Consider the following 21,288-nt stretch of genomic DNA (forward strand, 5'->3'; position numbering starts at 1 on the left):
ACATAAGCAAAAAAAGGGGAAGACAAAACAGGAATAAAGAAGAAGGGAAACAAATAGAAAACAGTGATAAATACAGTAGGTATTAATTCATCTATATCAGCAATCACTTTTTAAAACATTAATGAACTAATAAACTAATTTAAAGTGATGTTCATTTCAAATAAACTGTGAGATTAGATCACAAACAAGACTCAACTATATGTTGTCTACAAGAAGCCCACTTTAAGTATAATACATGTAGATTAAAAGGATGAATAATTATGTCAAAATGAATCCCAATATTATTTATAATTATAATGCATAATAAAAAATTTAAAGTAAAAGGAAGAAAAAATACCATACTAACACTAATCACAAGAAAGATGTAATAGCTATATTAATTTCAGAACAAAGATAATATTATGGATAGAGAAAAGTATTACATGATTATAAAGGTGAATACTTCAAGACGACAGATACAACATAATATCTATGCACCTAACAACGATGAAGCATAAAAATACATGAGGCAAGGCAGACATGGTGGCCCAAACTTGTAATCCCAGTGACTTAGAAGTCTGAGGCAGGAGGATCACAAGTTTGAGGCCAGCCTCAGCAACTCAGTGAGGCCCTGTCTCAAAATAAAAAATGAAAAGGGCTGGGGATGTGGCTCAGTGATAAAGAATCCCTGGGTTCAATCCCCAGTACTGCAAAAATAAATAAGACAAAAACTGAGGGAACTGCAAGGAGAAATAGATGAACCCACTATTACAGTTGAAGGCTTTAACACCCCTTTATCAGAAATGAACAGCACTAGCAGAGGGAAAATCAGTAAGGGTGTAATTGAACTCTACAACACCAAATATCAACTGGACATCATCAACTGGAAGTCTGAGCCAGAGCAATTAGTCAAGGGAAAGGAAAGTCACTGAAATCAGAAAGAAAGAAGTAAAATTGTGCCAGATGCTATGGTGCACACCTATAAGCCCAGCAACTCAGGAGACTGAGATGGAGTATTGCAAATTTGAGGACAGCCTTGGCAATTTAGCAAGACCCTAAGCAGCTTAGCAAGCCCTGTCTCAAATAAAAAATAAAGAGAACCAGAGATGTAGCTCACTGGCAGAGTTCCCCTGGGTTAAATCCCTAGTACCATAAAAACAAAACAAAAAGAATTTTCTCTGCTTGTAGGTGACAAGATCTTATACATGTATTTAAAAAAAGGAAAAATATCTTCACCAAAATATCATTTAGTTTACACACAAATGCAGTAAAGTAGCAGGATCCAAAATCAACATATGAAAATCAGTATAGTGTTTCTATATACTAACAGCAAACTATCCCAAAAATCAACAATTCCATTTACAATAACATAAGAACAAAACTATTTAGAAATAAATTTTATTGAAGCAGCAAAAGACCAGTACGCTGAAAACTATAAAACACTGATGAAACAAATTGAAGACACAAATAAATTGAAAGATACCCATATTCATAGATTAAAGGAATTACGATTGTTGAAATGCCCATATTACCCAAAGTGATCCATGCTTGCACTGCTGTCTCTATCGAAATTCCAATGACGTTTTTCACAAAAATAGAAAAGAAATCCTAAAACTCACATGGAACCACAAAAAGACTACAAGAGGTCAAAGCAATTTTGGACAAAAAGAACAAAGTTGGGGGCATTGCAATGCCTGATTTTAAAATACAAAGCAATAAAAACCAACACAGCATAGTGCTGGCATAATAAAACACACAAACTAAAGGATCAGAATAAAGAACACGGAAATAAGTCCACACATTTACATTAACTGATCTTCAACAAAGTTGCCAAGAGCACATAATGGGAAAATGACAGTCTCTTCAATAAGGATATCAGGAAAACTCAATATCTACATGCATAAGAATGAAATTGAATTCTTATCTTACATCACATACAAAATCAACTCAAAATGGATTAAAGACTTAAACATCAGACTGGAACTGTAAAACTATTAAAGGAAAACATAAGAAAAAAGCAACTGTGTGCACACCTATAGTCCTGGCTCCCAGCAAGGGACAGGAGAATCACTTGAGCCCCAAGAGCAACATAGTCAGACTCCATCTCCCAAGAAAAGAAAAAGATAGACATTTATCTGGCAATGATTTTTTTAAATATGAAATCAAAAGCACACTGTCAACAAGAACAAACATAAACAATTGGAATTGCATCAAACAAAAAGCTCCTTCACAGCAAAGCGGACAATCAACAGAGCAACCAGACAACCTACTGAATGGGAAAAAATATTTGTAAGCCATACATCTGATAGGGAGTTAATATTCCGAGTACATAAGGAACAAATGAAATAGCATGAAAGCAAAGAACCCAATGAAAAAGTGAGCCCTGAACATGGATAAACATTTCTTAAATGAAGACAAACAACTAACAGGTATATGAAAAGATGTTCAACAACACTGATTAGTGATTATTAGTGGAATGCAAATGCAAACCACAATGAGGCACCTTCTCACACTTGTTAGAATGACTATTATCATTAAGACAAATGTAAGTGTTGGGGAGGATGTGGAGACTAGAGAACACCCACACACAGTAGAAATGTAAATTGGTACAGCCATTATGGAAAACAGTATGGAGGTTCCTCCAAAAACTAAAAATAGAACAACCATATATATGATTCATCAATTTCACTTCTTGGTATATACCCAAAGGAAATGAGTATGTTGAAAAGATATTTGCATAACCATGTTTATTGCAGCATTATTCACAACAACTAAGATATGGATTCAAACTAAGTGTCCATTGACAAATGGAAGAACTTTAAAAATTAGTTGTGTATATGCAATGGCATATTATTCAGCTATAAAAAGAAAGGGAAAGAAATTCTGTCACTTGATACAATGTGGATGAAACTGGAGGACATTCGTGCTAGGTGAAATAAACTAGGCAAATACTGCATGATCTCACCTGTAAATAGAATCTAGAAAAGTCTAAATTCATAGAAGATCAATTGAATGGTAGTTGCCAGGGCCTGGGAGTGGGAACAGGGATGAGGAAATGTTCAAATTGTATAAAGTTTCAAAGTGAGTAAGTTCCGGAGATCTAGTGCACAGCAATACAACACGATGACTATATTAATAATGTATCATATACTTGAAAATTGATAAGTGAGATTGCAAAGAGAAATCTCACCACACACAAAAAGATAATTATGTGGGGTAATTAAAAGTACTTTAAATGATAAATTTTATGTGTAATTTACCACAATTTTAAATGCCAATTGTTTCTAAAAACTAGAAACAAACAACTGAGAAATAAAATGATACTTAAAATGTCATTTCCAATAGCATCAAAAAATAAAATGCCTAAGGATAAATTTAATATAATAACTCTAAAACTCTTACAACGAAAACTACCAAACAATGCTGAGAGAAATAGAGACTGAAATCAATGAAAACTTATACCAAATTCATGAATTGAATGGCAATATTGCTAAGACTACAATTCTCCACAAATTGAATTTTTTCATGAAACTGGAAAGGTTGATTTTAAAATTTATATGAAAATACAAAGAACCTAGCACAGCCAAGACAATTGTGATTTTTTTAAAAAGCATAAAGTGGAAGGGCTTGCTCTCCCTAATCTCGAGACTCATTATAAAACTACAATAATTAAGACAGTGCAGGGTTCATTAGGATAAATAAATAAAATCCAGAAGTAGAGCACCCTTTATGGCCAACTAACTTCAGGCAAGGGCGCCAATATAATTCAAGCAGGAAAGGGAATCTTTGCAACAAGCAATGTGGAAACACTGAATATCCATATAGATAAAAATTAATATTGACTCTTACCTCACAGCACACACAAAAATTAATTCAAGAAGGACAAAAGACCTAAATGTGAAGGCTAAGCCCGTCAAGTGCCTAGAAAAAAAATGAGTAGAAAAGTGTTATCTGAAAACAGCAAGTAGGTAGCTTCCGGGCCATCCCTCCATCAGGATGCTTAAATACAATGCTTACCTCCTCCCATTGTTGAGATGGCCACAGTGCAAAAGAGACAGGATGCACAGGCCACAATCCAGGGCCACCTGCCCTGTGCATGACCAGTGTGGATCAGCACACTCCACTTGCCCCAGTGGATGAGGGTACAAGAAGGTTGACAAGTCAAACTCTCCTCAGATCCCCTGAGACTGAAAGAATGTTTGCCTCTAAATGGAACTCCATCTTCTTTCTTAAACTTGAGGGCTATTTCAGGGGAGGAAATATCTTTAGTGGTGAAGAAATGTTTGGGAAGTGCAGTTTTTATTTCAGATTCATTTTCTTCAATAAGAGTCAAGTAAAATTAAATCTCCACTAGGAAAATAGACATATGGTATGATCCCATTTTTATGAAAGTATTTCTATCTCTCCTATCTGTAAAAATGCATAGAAATATGTCTAGCATGATGTACCAGAAATGTTAATGATGGTTATATTTGAATCATGAAGCTTGAGGTAATACTTTTATTTTCTTTTTGTACTTTTCTGCAATGCTTAAACCATTTATAGGGAGCATACACTGTTTTCACAGAAAGAATAATTTTATTTTTTAAAAAAACCTGACATCTGGGCAAGAGCCCTCAGGGTTTAAAGCTTTCATTTCCACTTTCTTCCTCTTGCTCCCACGACTCTCTCCCAGGCTCCTCATTTCTCTCTTCCCTCCCTTTTCATCCTTCACCTTTCTCCTTGCCCTGCATTCAACAGGTCCAGCCTTCCTCCTCCAAGCTGAAAATACCCATCCCAGTGCTTAAAACCCACTAGCCCACGGGAGCAAAAAGGGGGGCTCCTCTCCTTTTTCTGCTGGGATTGGGGTGGAGCATTTTTAGGGGGTTTTGAGGCTCTCAGGGATTCCCCCTTTCCCCTTCCCTCCCACAATCCCTCACACCAGCAGAGGAGGCAAGAGCAGCTAGGGCAGAGTGGGGCAATGGAGAGGGAGCACTGGCCCCAATGCCACTCTGGGCAACTTTCACCCATGGGGTTCTGGGGGATCAAAGAACTTGAATCTTATTCTTGGCTCCTCATCATCCTCACTTTTTGCCCCCAGAACCTTTACCTAATATATCACCAACTTCTTCGATATTGATATTTTGTCTCAAGGGTCTGCACCTGGAAAGGGCTGAAATGTGGGAAGGCATCCCTCATCTGAGCTGCCCTTGTAACAGAACTATTACCCTCCTCCCCCATGCCAGGACTGGGGACCAGAAAGCAGAGAAGCCTGAACCACTCCCTCCTAAGCCATTGGAACTCATGGTTGAATAAGAGAGAGCCAGGCCCACACAGGCTGAGGTCTACCCTGGAGTTTTCACAGAACCAATGGAAGGGATGGACAAAAGGATAGAAGTAGGTCTGGGAGAATCTTTGAACAAAGCCACAGGAGAAATACCCATGCCTCAGTGTAAACTCTGGCTGCTCAGTCAGAGCACCTGATAGTTATAGTTATGAATGGCCAATTCACCATGATGGGCAGCTCCAGGGAGAATTCCAAATGCTTGGCATCTCTGATCCTCAGTTCCCAGAAGAAGCAGGGCTCTCCTTTAGAACTCCAAGTCTAGGGGCTGGGGAGATAGCTCAGTCAGTAGAGTGCTTGCCTTGTAAGCACAAGGCCCTGGGTTCGATCCCCAGCACCCAAAAAAGAAAAAAGAAAAAAAAATATGGCATTTAGAACTCCAAGTCTAACATAAGCAGACCCAGCAGAGGCCCCCAACACCCCTTCCCTTTCCTAGGCAGAGATGCCAGGACTTTGAGGGACATGGATTGTGGCATTGGAGAGAAGGATAACCAGAGATATTAGCCAAGGTTGTCCATGACTGGGAGGAAAACTGGGGTTGGGGGAGCTGGCAAAGCCTGGTCTTTGTAATGTGAGTAAGGATTGAGAGTTAAGAAGGCCAAGATTCTCAAATCACAACACTATAAGTGTGTGGGAGGGTGGTCATATAAGATTGGGGGTATGTGTGGAGGCCACACTGTAAGTGCAAGCCAGGGAAGGGGGAATAAGCAAAGGAAAGAAGTGTGGCAGGAAAATGTGAGAACTGGTCCTTAGGAATTTTTCATCCACTTCCTGTACTTCTCTCTGGACCCCAGACTTTGGGCACTTTCCCTTAGAATGGTGGCTGGGATAAAGGAGATTCTCTAATAAATACCTTTTGTATCTTTTTAAAATCTGAGAACAGTGCTCATTACTACTTTTTAATTTTTTCATATTTATTTATTTTATATTTTAAAGAAAATACCCCTGAACCATGCAAAGAATGGTTGCTTTTGGGGTGCAAGGAATCAGAACCTCAGAGCTTCTAGGGGTGGGGGATGATAGGCAAACATTGCCTGAGTCCAAGATGGTAGGAAGACCCCAAAAAGGCCACATAGAAGCAGGGAACTACAGATGCCAGGAGGTGTAGCACCCTGGTGACCAGATCCTGGGAACTGCACCCAGGTCTGGGTTATAAGAGGCCAGGAAGCTAGAATAAAGACCACCCTAATAGGATTGCCTAAATTAGCAGGTGAAAATACAGGATGCACAGTTAAATATGAATGTCAGGTAAACAAAAACTTTTCATATAAGGTATGTCCCAAATATTTTGTAAGACATATCAATACCAAAAAAAAATTTGCTGTTTATGGTCTTCAGAGTTAATTGAGTGTTCTACATTTGTCATTCTTACATTTCGGATATTGACTGAGGAGAAGAAGCCATTCCTACAATTATTTTGTTTCCATTTTTTCAATTTCCAGTTTCATCAGCTTGCAAATAAGGCCACTAGAAACAAAAAAAATGTCCCTGGCCTGCCCATCCCCTAACACAGGACCTTGTTCTTCTGAGCTACTACAGACCCTCCTGAAACTGCCATCTTCTTTCGGTTCAGTGCCCTCTAGGTCACATGAAGGCAGTCATTGCCTACCATGAGCCATGTGGCCTAGGCTGGGCCTTGGCGCCCTCTGCTGGTGTTCCCCAAATAGAGAACCCAGAGGATGTCTAAGGACTCCACTACAATCCTGGGGCCAGAAGCCCTCCAGACTCTGGAGCCAGGACCCTTTCCTGACTTCCTGCCACGCCCAGCAGTAGACAGCTCTCCAAACTGCCCAGCTTCCACCCTCCCTGCTTCATCTGCCCCCTCTTCACTTGCTCTTTTTGGCTTTGGATGTGCCAAATGAACAGGTGATATTCAATCCCATGCTTCTTGGTTGCCTCCGTACCAAGCACTCAGCCTGACTCTGAACTCATCAGTGGCTCCTCTAAGTGCCAGGTAGCTAGCCATGGAAATGAATGCTGCTCCCCAGGGGTCACAGTCACTCCACACCATCCTGCCCTCACACCAGTAGTGTCTTAGCTAGTCTGTGGTGGGTCCTTTAAAACAAGAATGGTTTATTTGTTTTCAATCTCCCCAAAGATAGGGCTGGGTTTGTCTTAGTGGCTTCCAGATCCTAGCATCAGGCACAGAGGAGAGTGACAAAAACTAGCAGAATAAGGAGACTGGAAAGCTGGGAAGACGGGATGGGACTTCTGTGGGTCAAGGTTTAAGAGTGATTCTTCTTCTTTTTTTTTTAAATAAAGACACTTTATTTACAGATAATACAAAATAAACCACAGGACAAACTACCGTTCAGAGAGAGGGAAAACTCCCAAAACAACCACCCTGCCCATCCCAGAGTAACATATAAAAAATTAAAAAGGCCCTAGGAGGGAAGAGGAGCTGGGCTGGAAGCACCTTTGCTGATTGGGGATTGGGATCTACAATCCTCAGTCAACCCCTATGCCAGGGCACAATAAATCCTGGCTCTCTCCCGTCTGAGCCCTGGACCTGGCAAGCAGAGGACACAGCTACAAGGTGGCTGTGGTGGTCATTGCAAAGGCCCCCTGGTCAAGAACGCTGACTTCTGAATCTGAAGGGTTGGGACAAGCAGGTGGGTAAGTTACTTTGGGGGTGGACATGGGATGGGTATTATTGTGCTGCTCCAGCCAATTTCCTCCTGGTCAAGGACATGATCTGCACTGGGTTCCAGGTATCAGCCATATCTGAGTAGGAGTGTAGGGTCTTCAAAGCGATGACGTTGTTGAGTCCACCACCTCACGGCCATTGCAAACAGTAGGGACAAACTGTGAGCCAGACCCTAGGGAAAGAAAGCCAGAAGTTGGGGATGATCTGAATCCTCCATAGAAAGTGGCAAGCAAGGAAAGTAGAGCTGTGGAGGGAAGCATGACCCCTGCCACCCTCTTGTGTTAAGTGTCATCTTGAGGGTACCCCATACCCAGCAAGGAATCTCAGCAACATGGGGAGTAGACCACACCCGAGGAGCCCACTTGGGAGGGGGAATCCAGGTAGGAAAGGGTGCTTAAGATGCTGACCTTGGGGGCTGGGGAGATAGCTCAGTTGGTAGACTGCTTGCCTTGCAAGCACAAGTCCCTGGGTTCGATCCCCAGTACCGGAAAAAAAAAAAAAAAAAAGATGCTGACCTTGGCCAGGGCTGGAGCTGGCCCTGGTGGCAGCACTGCCGAAGCGGCTGGTGGGTGCCCGATGACTAACCACATTTTTCTGCGGCTGGAAGAGGATGATGTGTAGCTTGGGTGCGAAGAGGCAGCCAAGCACCACAGAGCCACTGAGGCTGACCGACACGCACATGGTAGTAGTCTGTACCTGCAGGGGTTGGGTGGAGAAACAGGCACAGGTCAAGGATGTCTGTCCCAAAGGCCTGGCCCTGGCCCCAGGACCACCTTCCCAGGATGTGGAAGAGAAAGTAGGCATCCACTGGACCTTGGTGGGCATATGCATGTGTGGAGGGGGAGCTAGCATGCACACCACTGCATGTCTGTGTGGATGTATGTATGTGCAGTAGTGAGGGTACAAGTCTGTATGTGTACAAGTGTTTGTGGGGCGTAGGATGTATGCATATGGACTGTATGTAGGCAGGGAAATGTGTGTGCGTGCCAGATGTACCAGGATGTGTAAAAATGTGTGTGCATGTATATGTGTGTATATGTGCAGGGATGTGTGTTTGTGTGTATACAAGAGTGTATACGCATGCATGGTTGGCTACTGTGTATTTGTATGCCCCGGGTGTATCCTTAGCTATGACTGGCATGAAAATGCAAATTATATGCAAATTATATGCAAATTCAGGCTGAGTCAGAGCAGAATCCCTCCTCAACCTTAGCCTCCAAGCAGGTGGCCAAATAGGTGCAAGCAGAGCAGCCAAGCCCAGCGGTCCCTGGTTCCCAGCACTGTACCACCACATGTGTCCTGGGGAAAGGATCTTTGCCAGGATGTTTGCCACAGTTTTCCTGCTCCTTTAATTATTAAGATTGTCGGTTCAGACCCTGCACTGCATTCTCAAGTTAAGTGACCTTGGGCACAGGATTGACCCTCTGAGTCTCTGTTTCCTTGTCAGTAAAATGGGAGAGCCGTGGAGCTTAATCCAGAGTCATGAAGATTAACCAAGATGATCTTCTTATCATTCAGAGGCCAGCTCACCTGTCACCTCCTCAGAGAAGCCTTTTCTGATCATCCCATTTAAAGTAGTCATCACCCCTTGGAGCTGAGGACACCCATTTAGACAGTGCCAGATGAAACCAAATTTGTCTGGAAGTCACCAACTGGAATACAGTTTTCACCTGATTTACCTTTCTCAACCCTACACCCTACATTCCCCCTACCCTCTTTGCTTCATCTTTCCTGCCTTCCTTTCACCTGTAGACCTCCTCTCCAGTGAAACCCTTAAGTCTCCGGAACATATTTCTGCAACCCATCTCCTCCCAAGTTAGGGCTGACATCTTTTTTTTTCTTTTTGGTACCAGGGATTGAACCTAGGGGTGCTTAACCACTGAGCCACATCTCCAGTCATATACATATGTGGTCTGACCCAAGGCCTTGATCATATATATGTATATTGTATATATAATTCAGAGACAGGGTCTCACCGAGTTGCTTCGGGACCTCTCTAAGTTGCTGAGGCTGGCTTTGAACTCAGGATCTTCCTGCCTCAGTCTCTCAAGCCACTGGGATTACAGGTGTGTGCTGCCAAGGCTGGCTGACATCTCTTATCTCTAACATGAGTTCCCCACCTCTCTGGATATTTCCCCAGTTCCTATTCAGCCCTTTACCTTCCCTGGGGTCCACACAAGCTGAGGGGTCCTGAGTGATCATATAACTTCATGGCACATCAATTATCAAGAGATGAAATGAAATACCAGGAATCCAAGAGTCCAGTGTCCCATTCCCTACCCCCTCTGCAGCAGGCAGCTCACCCGATAGTCACTGGAGGTGACATAGAAGATGGGCAGGAATGCCAGCCAGATGATGCACGTGGTGTACATAGTGAAGCCAATGAACTTTGCTTCATTGAAATTTTCAGGGCACTTGCGGGTCTTGAAGGCATAGAGCGTGCAGAGCGCTATGAGGAGCACGTTGTACGCCAGAGAGCCCAGCATGCTTGCATCACGGTGGTTACAGCGCAGTGTCACCACCTCCCTCCGTTCAGGGGCTGTCTCTTTGCCTGTGCCTGGTGCTTCCACCACCAGCCAGGCAGCCACAACGAGCAGCTGGCCTGAGATAAGTGCCAGGCAGATGGCGACCTGTGAGGCAGGACTGATAAAGCGTGGTCGCTGGGCCCCCTCCCGGGCCCCACCGAAGATGCGTGCAATGCGGTTAGTCTTGGTGAGCAGGGCTGAGTAGCAGACAGAGAAGGCAGTGCCCAAACCAAGGCGCCGTAAGGTGCACACAGCTGTGGATGGCTTGGCAATGAAGATGAAGGTCATGCAGTAGCAGAGGAAAACACCACCCAACAGGATGTAGCAGAGCTCCCGACCCGAGGCCTTGACCACAGGAGTGGCATTGTGCCGCACAAAGACACCCAGCACAAAGAGGGTGGCCAGGGCACCGAGGCAGGCAATGGTGACAGGTCCCACTGCCCAAGCATCACCCCAGTGGATGTACTCCTGGGGCAGCTCAAAGCAGCCAGTCAGGCTGGCATTCGGCCAGTAGCCCAGACCGCAGTCGGCGCAGGTGAACTCATCCAACCGGTACTCATAGGGCTGGCAGGGAATACAGAGCCAGCAGCAGACTTCACCCGGCTGCATGCTCTTCACCTCATTCTGAAGGCACGGCTCACTGCAACGAGAGGCAGGCAGGGGTCCAGTGGAAGGCGAGGCCCATGGGATGAGGCTAGTGTCCAGAGTCAGGCCTTCTGCCCAGTAGCCCACCTTCTGGTAACGATAGCGGCCATTGCCTGCCCGCAGATAGGTGAAGATGTTGTAGCGGCCAATACCATCACCAAATCGGTCGAAGCGGACCTCATTGTGAGTGTCAGCTGGGCGGAAGGGGGCTGAGATGGGGAAGGGAAGGAAGAAAAGGTTGGACCAGTGGGTTACCCTGGTGGAAACTCAACCCTCACCCTCACATGCATCCCAAACCCCAAAGCTAAGGTTATCACTAGCTCTTCCAATCCTCACTCCAACACTATAAAGCCCATCTTGACCCCAGACATTTTTCATTTTTCTGAGAGGTTACAACAAATTCTAACCCCTAAATTCCAGCATCAAACCTTAGTCTTCTCCAAATCCTAAACTCCAAAGGCAAACCCCAGCTTTAAAGCCAAGTGATTTCCACAAATCTAATGCCTGTACCAATCCCCAACCAGGACTTGCCAAATCCAAACTCAGACCTAGTCTCAGACACCTTTCAATCCAGGTCCCAAACCCCAACTTTATTACAACATGGCCCCCTCCTCAAACTTAACTCAGAGAACCCAAAGCTAAGCCAGCCTCAGGTACAATCCAGGTCCCACTAATCCTACCAATAACCTCAGCTCCATCCCCCACCAACCCTAACAAGACCCCAGTGCAAACAGAATTCCAACCTCAGTGTCATCTGCAACCAGCTCCCTTCACAGAAGGTCACTGCCACTCTCCACCCCCACTCCATCCCCTGTGAACCTTACATCACTCAACCAGGCTCCAGAGTCAGGACTACACCTTTCCTGATGCCAGTAAGAAATCAGGGTTCAAGAAAACAGATGACATTCTGAAGGCTCCATGAGTGAATTGTTCAGCTTGAATTCAAACCCAAGACCCCCAAGCTCTTACTTTTTCCAGCCCATGTCAAAGTTCTCAAAATCCATTTCAAGCCCAACCATAACTCTACCCAAGTCCAGCAGGCTGAATATAGCCTTCCTCTGACCTCAACTCAATCAGACCCCACATTCTAACTCTAACCTCTACTCTCATTCTATCACAACTCTGAATGTCAATCTGATTGAAATTGTAGTTGGCACAGGTCCCACAGTTGCACAGTCAACCAACTCAGAATAAAAAAATATATTTTTTAAATCAGTCCTATGATGTACCTAATATGTACAGACTTATTTTTTGTTATTGTTATTCCTAAAACAATATAGTATAACAACTATTTATATAGCATTTACATTGTATTCAGTATTATAAGTAATTGAGAGATATTTTAAACTATACACGAAGACAGGGATAGGTTATATGCAAATACTACACAATTTTATACAAGGGATAAACAATCCCAGACTTTGGTATCCATGGGGATCCTAGAAACAGTCCCCCATGGATACTGAGGATGACTATACTCTTGCTCTTAACCCCGGCCATGGCTTCCAAGCCAGGTCAGTTCTGGCAGCTTCTCTCACTGCTCCCAGGATGATTCTTCCTGAAATCTGGTGATGATTCTAAATGATTCTCATTGTTCTTAAAACAAGCATTTTAACTTTTTATTTGAAGACATTTGGACCATTTTGGATGGCAAATCAAGATTAGGAATAGAAGTTTTCCCTAAATTGAGCATCATTTTGATGTTCACCCTCAATTCACCCTGATTCAGACTCTCCCTGCTATCTAAGAATGAATTTGGAATCCCCTGGTTTTCACCCCAAGCAAGATAAAGGAGTTAGGAGGCAGGGCAAGACCCAAGCAGGAGCCAAAGACCTTCAAAGTAGCAGGACCAGGACGGAGGTCTTCTTTTGAAGGGTCCCAGGAAGTTGAACCTCAGCAAGCCAGAAGTGGCAGCACACACCTGTAACCCCAACTACTTGGAAGGTTGAGCTACAAGGATCACAAATTGAAGGCCAGCTTGGGCAACTTAGTGAGACCCTGTCTAAAACCAAACAATAAAGAGGGCTGGGGTTGTATCTCAGTGGAATGCTTGCCTAGCATATAGGAGGCCCTGGGTTCAATTCCCAGAGCTACAAAAAGAAAAAAGAAAAGAAGTGAAACCTCAGTCCAGGCTCCAGTTCTAGTCCCCTCTGCCTAGTAACCCTTGTCCTGGCTCTGACACCAGCCCCCTGGGATAGCTCTTTACTTGTGCTACACTGTTTTCTCAGTCAAGTAATGGAACATGAAAACCTGTTTCCCCTCTTCCTCTGAGAGCCATCAAGTTGATGGACTCTAGCCAACAATATTACCATCGAACTTGACATTGAGTACGAAGTCCTTGTAGAGACGGCGCCCATTGACAGGCCGCATTGCATCACAGAGGTGGGTGGTATTAGGGCAGAGGGCACGGTGCATGTTGTGCAGTGCGTGGGCCATGGCATACACTGCATTGACCACAAACATGATCTTGGACTCCTGCTCAAAGGGCACAGCCCGCAGAGAGTGGGCTGCACAATCTCGCTGCCGGAGGCTGCAGTGGAACCTCTGCTCCCAGAACTCACGGAACCAGGGGTTCCGGCTGTTGTTCCAGGGGTCCAGGCTCTGGAAGTAGGAGGCAAAGTCACTGATAGGGTAGGAGGCCAGCTCGATGGTGATGGCACCCTCAGCAGCCCCCTCACTGCCTGCCACCACACTCTCCAGGGCCCCCCAGCCATCACTGGCTACCCAGGTGAAGCTAGCATTGAGGCGCTGGGTGGCAGCAAGCAGCTCTCGGGCATCCTCTGAACGGGTGAACAGGACAGCCACACGGGCACTGGGCTTCTGCAGCAGTGCTCGCACCACACCCTCAAAAGCTGCACGGCTCATGGCACGGCCCACCTTCTCTGAGGTGGCCACACAGATGTTGCGAGCACGAGCCTCTAGCTCAAAGGCCTCAATGCCTGTCTCACCATAGTCACCCTCGGATGCCACAGTGGACACATAGGTCCAGTTGAAGAAGCGGAGAATTTCAGCCATGGCCTTGGCTTGGAAAAAATCAGGGGGAACTGTGCGGGCAAAGTAGTCATAACGGGACTTGTCACTCAGCTTGGCGCTGGTGGAGGCATAGCTGATCTGTGGGATTTGAAATAGCCGCAGAAGGTTGGCCACCTAGGGGAGGGGTAGAGAAGGCACAGATAAGAGAACAGGTCAAGTGAGCACTAGAGACAAAGCATTCCCCACATCTAGCAATCAACCGTCCCCGCAGGATAGCCCTAAAGTTTCCCTCTCTCAAAAGGCCAAATCTTAATTTTTGTATGTGTGTGATATTGGGGACTGAACTCAGGGTGCTTTACCATCAAACTACATCTCCAGTCCTTTTTATTGTTTGAGATAGGACTTGTTACTGAAGCTAGCCTCAAACTTGCCATTCTCCTATGTCAGTCTCAGAGTCCAAGTTGTTGGGATTACAGGTGTACCTGTAATCAAATCTTAATTTGATGAGTCTTCAGCCTAGGAGTGGGGAGTTTCTGTCCCTTCCGAAGGGCTGAGGGAGAAGACCCAGGGCAAGGCCCCAGGGTCCTGAGTCACACCTGAACCAGATGCAAGGCAGGGGACCCAAGAAAGATTGGCATTTAGCTGCACCTTGAGCCTCAGTTTCTCATACTTTCACAGCTGCTGAACAGATAAAAATGATACTGCACAGACACCACAGTGCCTGGCATATGGAAGCTGATAGGGATATGGGCAAAAGAAGAGGCAGGAATGCTGAGGTGTGGGCCCTGCTACAGGAGGTTGGCAGCCTGGGAGGGGAAGGAGGTAACCTGGCTCCTGGAAATAAATGCATGGGGTCCTGACAAGAACTGTGTAAAGGGGGCTGGGAAAGCACTTCAGAGGCTCCTAATGAAGACATCAACAGGTATGAGGATGCCCACCCATCCCTGTCCCTAGTCAGGGCTGCAGCTGTAGATACTGGCACATTCATACTTGACCAAACTACCACCTAGCTACCCCTACTAGCTGGGACTAGCAGGACCACTAGATGGTTCCTGCTTCAGGAACTACCTGATAGTTCCTGGTTTTCCTTCATATTTCCTAAATAAGTGTTACAGGTCAGGGGTCCAATAGCAATGCCCTCTACTGGTCTCCTAAAGGAAGTTGAAGTCATAGCCAAGGCTCTCTTATGGTCCCCAACCAGGATCCCAGTTCTGGCCTTATCTTCCAACAGCCTACACAAGGCAAGAGATGGGACCCAGTCAGGAAGAAGGAGGATTCCACTGGGTCAAATTAACTAGGTGTGCCCAGGAGATAGTCCAGGGAGCAGCAAAGGGAAGTTAGCTGGGCCAGCAACCTCTGCTGAAGCCGAGCAACAATGCACCTTGTGCTGACCCCTTGTGAGAGGGCAGGGCAGGGGCAGGGGTGGGGAATGTTCTCTCCCATTATTTCCACAAATCCTTCACCCCCTAAGACCTTAGGGTACCCTATCTCTTATTCCCACACACATTGTTTTTCTTCCTCCTGGTTACCCATCTTGTTTCTCTTCCCTGGCCTCTCCTGGGTTCTGTCTGCCCACCTTTCTCCAATCCAGAAAGAGAGGGTCTTGAAAAACTGGGCCAAGAGCACTAACTTCACATCTCCCCTTTGTCACCACCTTGGCTTGTGATATCTCTCTCTCTCTCTCTCTCTCTGCCTGTTTCCTCATCTATAAAATTCGTTAACAATAGCAGCTGAGACTTTCCAGGCCCTCTGATACACACTTTGCTCATGAAATTTTCACTAGAAACCCAAAAGTAGAAAGTATTATGAATCCCATTGTATTGTACTGGGAATTGGGAATAGAATCCAGGGTTTCATACATGCTAGGCACTACCACTGAGCAACATCCCCAGCACTTTTTTATTTTGAAACAGGGTCTCACTTAATTGCCCAGGCCTGCCTCAAACCTGCCCTCATCCTGCCTGAGCCTCCCAAGTTGCTGGGATTATAGGCATGCTCCACCACATCCAGCTATGAATTCCATTTTATGAGAAAAGTAAGAAACAGGGGGAAAAAAACTACTTAGAGTCATGCAGTTAGCATGTGGGGGAGCCAGAGTTTAAGCCCACAGACTGACTCCAGAGGCATAGCCTCTCAGGTTGTTTAACATCATCACATCACAATGTGTATGTGCATGTGTGTGTGTGTGTGTGTGCGCGTACACACACTCGCATGTGTGTGAAGTGTGCTGTGTTTCCCTTTTCGTTTGTTTTTTCCTTTAAGGGAGTTTCTCTTACACAATCTCTAGAAGTTAACCCCATTATGTGACAGGGCATTCTCTTAGTCTGCTATAAAAAGCTACTTAAAAAAGCTGCTGGTCCCTCTTTCCAGGCAGGGCAGTACAGGAGCCTATGCTCAGCAGGAATTCTGGGTCGCCACCTCCAGTCTCCTTCCTCAGCCCCCATTTGGGTGGCCTCCACGTACCTGGATGGAAACGTCACTGTAGGAACCGCCAATGACACCAGTAATGGCAGTGGGAGCATCACCATGGGTAGCATAAGAGCCATCAGGGCAGATATGGCGGGAACCATCAGAACCTCGGCTGAGTGAGGCACGCACGAAGTCCAGTGCCTGCTCCAGGGCATGCGTGTCCTTTGAACAGCTGTCGAGGATGTGTGCACCCAGACGCACCCCAGGCAGCAGGTGGGGGTCACGGTTGATACGGTCCAGCGCGAAAAGCATGGCCTCCAGGCGCTGGATGCCACGATGCTCATTGACAGGACCACACTCCTCTGCTGGGCCACCCTTCTGGTGCACTGGGAACAGCCCACCCAGCACCAGGTCCCCCTCCAGGGTCAGCACCTTCTTGGCTGGGCCCTCAGCCACAGTACCACACAGCAGCAGCAGTGCCAGGAGCCCAAGCAGTGATCCCATGGTTCCAAAGGGGATGGATAGGTCCAGCAGACCCGGTCTCCAGGGGATGAGGGTAGAAGCAGCAAAGGCAAAGGGAGGAGGAAAAAGGGACCAGGAAAGGACAGACAGGAAGAGAGATGAGAAGGGACCCAGCTCCTGCAGAGAAATAGAGAGACAGACAAACAGAAAGGGAAAAGCAGAACCTGAAAGTGATTCCCTCTTTTTTCCCCTTTTCCCCTTCTGACTCTGCTCTTCCTCACATTTGTTCCCAGGAACTCAGGGAAGAGGGTGGTGTAACTAATTAGTCTGAGAAGCTCCTGGGATACCTCCCTGAGTCTCTCACTCAACCTTGCTCTGATTTAGGCTGAATATGGGCCTTGTACCCCTATCAAGCAGAAGGAGAAAAGAGACAGGGAGTGGAGGCCCAGGCAGAGGACAGAAGAACCCAACCAATGCCAAGTCCTCTATAAATTAAAGGGTGTCCAAGACTCTACACAAGGTCAATACCTTTGCAGTAGAGGCCATGCCAAAGTTACAAACTCAGGGAGCCATTCCCCATCCTGAGGCTCAGATTTTCAGAGACTGCTTCTGAAGACCCACCAGGAAAGAGTAAGTGATAATCTCCAATCCTAGTGAGAATGGAGTCCAGATGAACACCCAAGGGTGCTAGCCTCTGGTTCTTAAAAGGTCATTTCTACAGTTACCTGACTGAGAAAGGAATGGAGACCATAGGCCCTGAATGAGATGGCCAGGTAGAGAGACTCCCCAGGGAAGGCATCAAAGTGACCATAGGTCCTAAATGAGCAGGACAAGTACATATGAAAGTACATTTGTGTCATAGGTTGGGGGACAATTCAACTGATCAGAATCTCCAGTGTTATCAGTTCTGGACTCCCTAGCTCTCTGTTTGAGACTTTTTTGCCTCTGTTTTCTCTTCACTTCAAACCCAGCAGAGAAAGTCACCATTTCCAGGCCTCCCCATTCTCAGATCTAGGGGCCTGTCCACCCTGAGGCTAGCCTTTAAAGACCCCTTCCTCTGTCTTCCACTCTCATATCATCTGTACCCCAGTAGCCTTCCCAAACACCCATCCCACACAGGCTCTTAAAATCATGCTTGCTTTAAAAGGCTGGAAGAGTGGCATATATCTTTTCTCAGAACAGGAAAGGAAACTGAGGATGAAGCACACAGCAATTAGTTTAAGGACCTCATGTCTTGGCTACAGAGACTGCAGCTCCTCACTTGTGCCTCATTTCTTCAGAGCTAATCTTCCACTGGTACCAGGCCAGGGGGACTGGGATCCCATGCGAATCGGAAAGAATCAATTCAACCGGGAAAGGAGAGAAGCCGGGATGAAGACCAACACTGATGGGAAGGAACGCAAATAAGGGTTGAGCAACAGGGGAGGCTCAAAGGGAAACACACAGGCAGGAAGGGGATAGAACCCTGGAGTCGGGGAGCCAGGAGGCCAGAGAGTCCAAAAGGCTGAGACAAAGACGGAGGCACAGACAGAAAGAAGAATCAGAGGACATTGGAACAGGAGAAATCGAGGAGTGGGATGCAGGGCGTGCGTTTTCTGGGGAAGAAAGGCGGGACGCGGGGGGCTGTCTTCCCGCTTCCCGCAGCTCCCAGAGAGCGATGTCTGGACGCTCCGGCCTGGGTGCCCCAGAACTCGAGGACCCGGGGATGCCAGGATGTGGGGTCAGGGCTAAAAAGGTCGGCAGCAGCCGCGGCACCACAGGCTCACCCTACCTGGCGCGCCCAGCTCCAGCAGGGAGAGAATTGGAGTGGAGCTAAGGGCATGGGGCTCCGGCTCCTGCTCGCTGGCTTGCTCGCTGGTTCTGCGCTCTCCGCCAGCTCACCCTGCCGCTTTCAATCGCGGCCCGCCCCGCCCCCGGGCCCGGCCCGCCCCCAGTCCCTCCTCCGGTCCTCCCCACTCCGGGTATCCCCCTCCCAGTCTGTCCTCCGCCTCCCTTAGACCCCTCCAATACTCCTCGCCCTAAACCTCCAGCCACTCCAGCTCTTCGCGGGACCAGGAACTGTCCGCCGCATGGTGCTGAATCCCCCGGCGCTCCTGCTCTGCTGGATTAGGTGCCTCTCTACCCGCTCCACCCCGCAGTCAGACTGCGTCCCAGCAAGCGGCGGGAACAGGGCATGGGGCACTGGATTGGAAAGGTCACTGAGGCCGGAGAATGAGCAAACTGATACGCTTTCCTATGTGTAAGGGAGGAGGAGCTGGCCCTAGGGTTGCCAGCGGACAGTGGGGGACAGGTAAAGGGGCACATGTGAGGTAGGTGGAGCACTTGGCCTGTTGCGCAAGTCTGTCCCTGTCCTCACGTCCATTCTTTTCATCCAGAGAAAGCTGAGATCACATACCAGGCCCCATGTCAGAGTGGGCTTGAGTAATTTAAGAGGAAGACTGTGGGGAGGGGGAGGTCAGAGGATGGGGCCACCCCTTCCTTCCTGTCAATGACCTTTAAAGCTGCTACCCCTCCACTCCCCTCCATTTACATGAACAAAAGGCATTTATGGTAAAGATATATCAACCTGGGGCGGGGGCGGGGCCTTCAGGACCAGGGACTAAGGTCAGCCCTGAGCAATCTGCTGGGGCTGGCAGGGGGATCTGAGAGGGGAGGGGGCTGAGGAAAGACTTCTGGAACTGGCTGCTGCGTAGGAGGGAGCCAGAGCTGGAGCCCAAGCAGAGGGAGGACAGCTTTGAGAAGATGCTCTTGACTCTTCCCTCCCACAGCAGGATGGGGAAGGGCACCCCTGGGTAGGAGTGGTGGATAGTGTACTGCCTGGCTATGCTGAAGGATTTGGGGAGAAGGATGCACCCCTAGGTCCAGAACCTGTGTTATCTGCCCCCAGCATGCACATACATTAACAAGTGCTAAAGGGCACAACAACCCTACACACTCCCCTGGCAACTGCCCTTCCTTCTGCAGGTGTAGTGGAAGCAAGGTCAGTTATGTGCTGATGAAAATGGCAAGCCCCAGGGCCCTTAGGCATAAACACCTCCTCTCAATATATATGTACGGCATATGGGAGGGGATCACAAGAACAACTATTTCCCTGCACACACAAACCCAATACCCAATTGCTCTGGAAAGAACACAGCTTTGAAAGAAAACAGACATCAAACCCAAACCCAAACGCAAACAAGATCACTAATGGGAATGAAGTGAATAGCAGCAGAATAAGAGTTCAGAGCTGTCAGACGAAGCTGGGGAGACAGACATGCAGTCTTCCAGCTCTGGTTCTGCCACCGGCTGCTCTTACCCTCTGGTTGGCTCCAAAAGACTGTTCCCTGGGGTAAGTGAGCAATGGACTGGGTTCATGTAGCAGAGAGGTTGACAGCAGGCGAGTGCTGAGGTGAGAGAAACTGCACAGCAATCCCAGCCACACATCCAGCCCACTCACCAAGAAAGCCTCACAAAAGACACAGGGCTTTCTACAGATATGGCTACAAAGAGCAGCAGCCCAAGAAGTCCATCACATGGCCTGCAGCACGTGAGCTGTACTGTCCCACTGCAGCACAGGAACAGCAACACACAGCCTTGTGGCCACCATCTGGGTACACAGACAAGGATATACACATAGCCTTACACATATAACTGTACAAGTGGACCTGGCCACACACATAACTATATAGGTCAATGCAACTATAATATAAAGTTGTACATGTAGATAAAACCCAAAAGTAAATGCAATGCTCCCACATAGTACATGTGGACATAGTTACATATATACAGTGTACACAATGACACAGCCACACATGCACACAGAGCCTTAGCAGGACATATGTATGGACACATGGCCACTTACAAATAGCTATGCACAGATACGCCCACATACACAGTTCTTATAAGAGACTTAGAGTTGCACAAATCCATAGCTTACACACAAATACATAGTAAAACATAAAGCTTTACACATGAACACACATAACCACACATGCAGAGCTAAACACACATAGCCACACAGAGAGAACTGTATATAGACAAAGCCCCCCTAGAGATAGTTCCAGTCAGCCAGCCAGTCTCACACATGCCTATAATGTAACCACATACAGGTAAACACACAAAACACAGTACCACACACACACAGCTACATAGCCATCCATATATATATGGCCTCTCCCAGTCACAATCACATCCTTTCTGATGCTCACTTGGACATAGACTTACCCAGGAACACCCTATCTGTGGTATACATGCACACACCCAGGTTCAAAGGCACTGGCAGCAGGGACAGCATCACCTGTTGGGATGGTCCCAGCATAAGCACAGGAATACTCAAGACACAG

At 46.8% G+C, this 21,288-nt stretch overlaps 1 protein-coding gene across 3 annotated transcripts; it reads right to left on the reverse strand.

Annotated features, from left to right (window-relative positions):
- Positions 1-7,531: 7,531 nt before the first annotated feature.
- Positions 7,532-18,825, reverse strand: Grm2 (glutamate metabotropic receptor 2). 3 transcript variants are annotated; one of them, XM_047565185.1, is made up of 6 exons: positions 18,735-18,813; positions 16,556-16,702; positions 13,429-14,266; positions 10,253-11,328; positions 8,465-8,645; positions 7,533-8,121 (listed from the first exon to the last, which is right to left on the reverse strand). In XM_047565185.1, the coding sequence occupies exons 1-6, from the start codon at positions 18,783-18,785 to the stop codon at positions 8,048-8,050; spliced, it is 2,367 nt and encodes a 788-aa protein (XP_047421141.1). In that variant the 5' UTR covers positions 18,786-18,813; the 3' UTR covers positions 7,533-8,047. The 3 variants fall into 3 exon arrangements, with proteins under 3 accessions (XP_047421140.1, XP_047421141.1, XP_047421142.1); XM_047565186.1 differs by lacking the exon at positions 18,735-18,813 and having other exon boundaries at positions 13,429-13,720; positions 14,068-14,266; positions 16,556-16,693; XM_047565184.1 differs by having other exon boundaries at positions 7,532-8,121; positions 16,556-18,825.
- Between the last annotated feature and the right edge of the window lie 2,463 nt (positions 18,826-21,288).

This window comes from Sciurus carolinensis, chromosome 9 (genome assembly GCF_902686445.1).
Source record: "Sciurus carolinensis chromosome 9, mSciCar1.2, whole genome shotgun sequence".
NCBI lineage: Eukaryota > Metazoa > Chordata > Mammalia > Rodentia > Sciuridae > Sciurus > Sciurus carolinensis.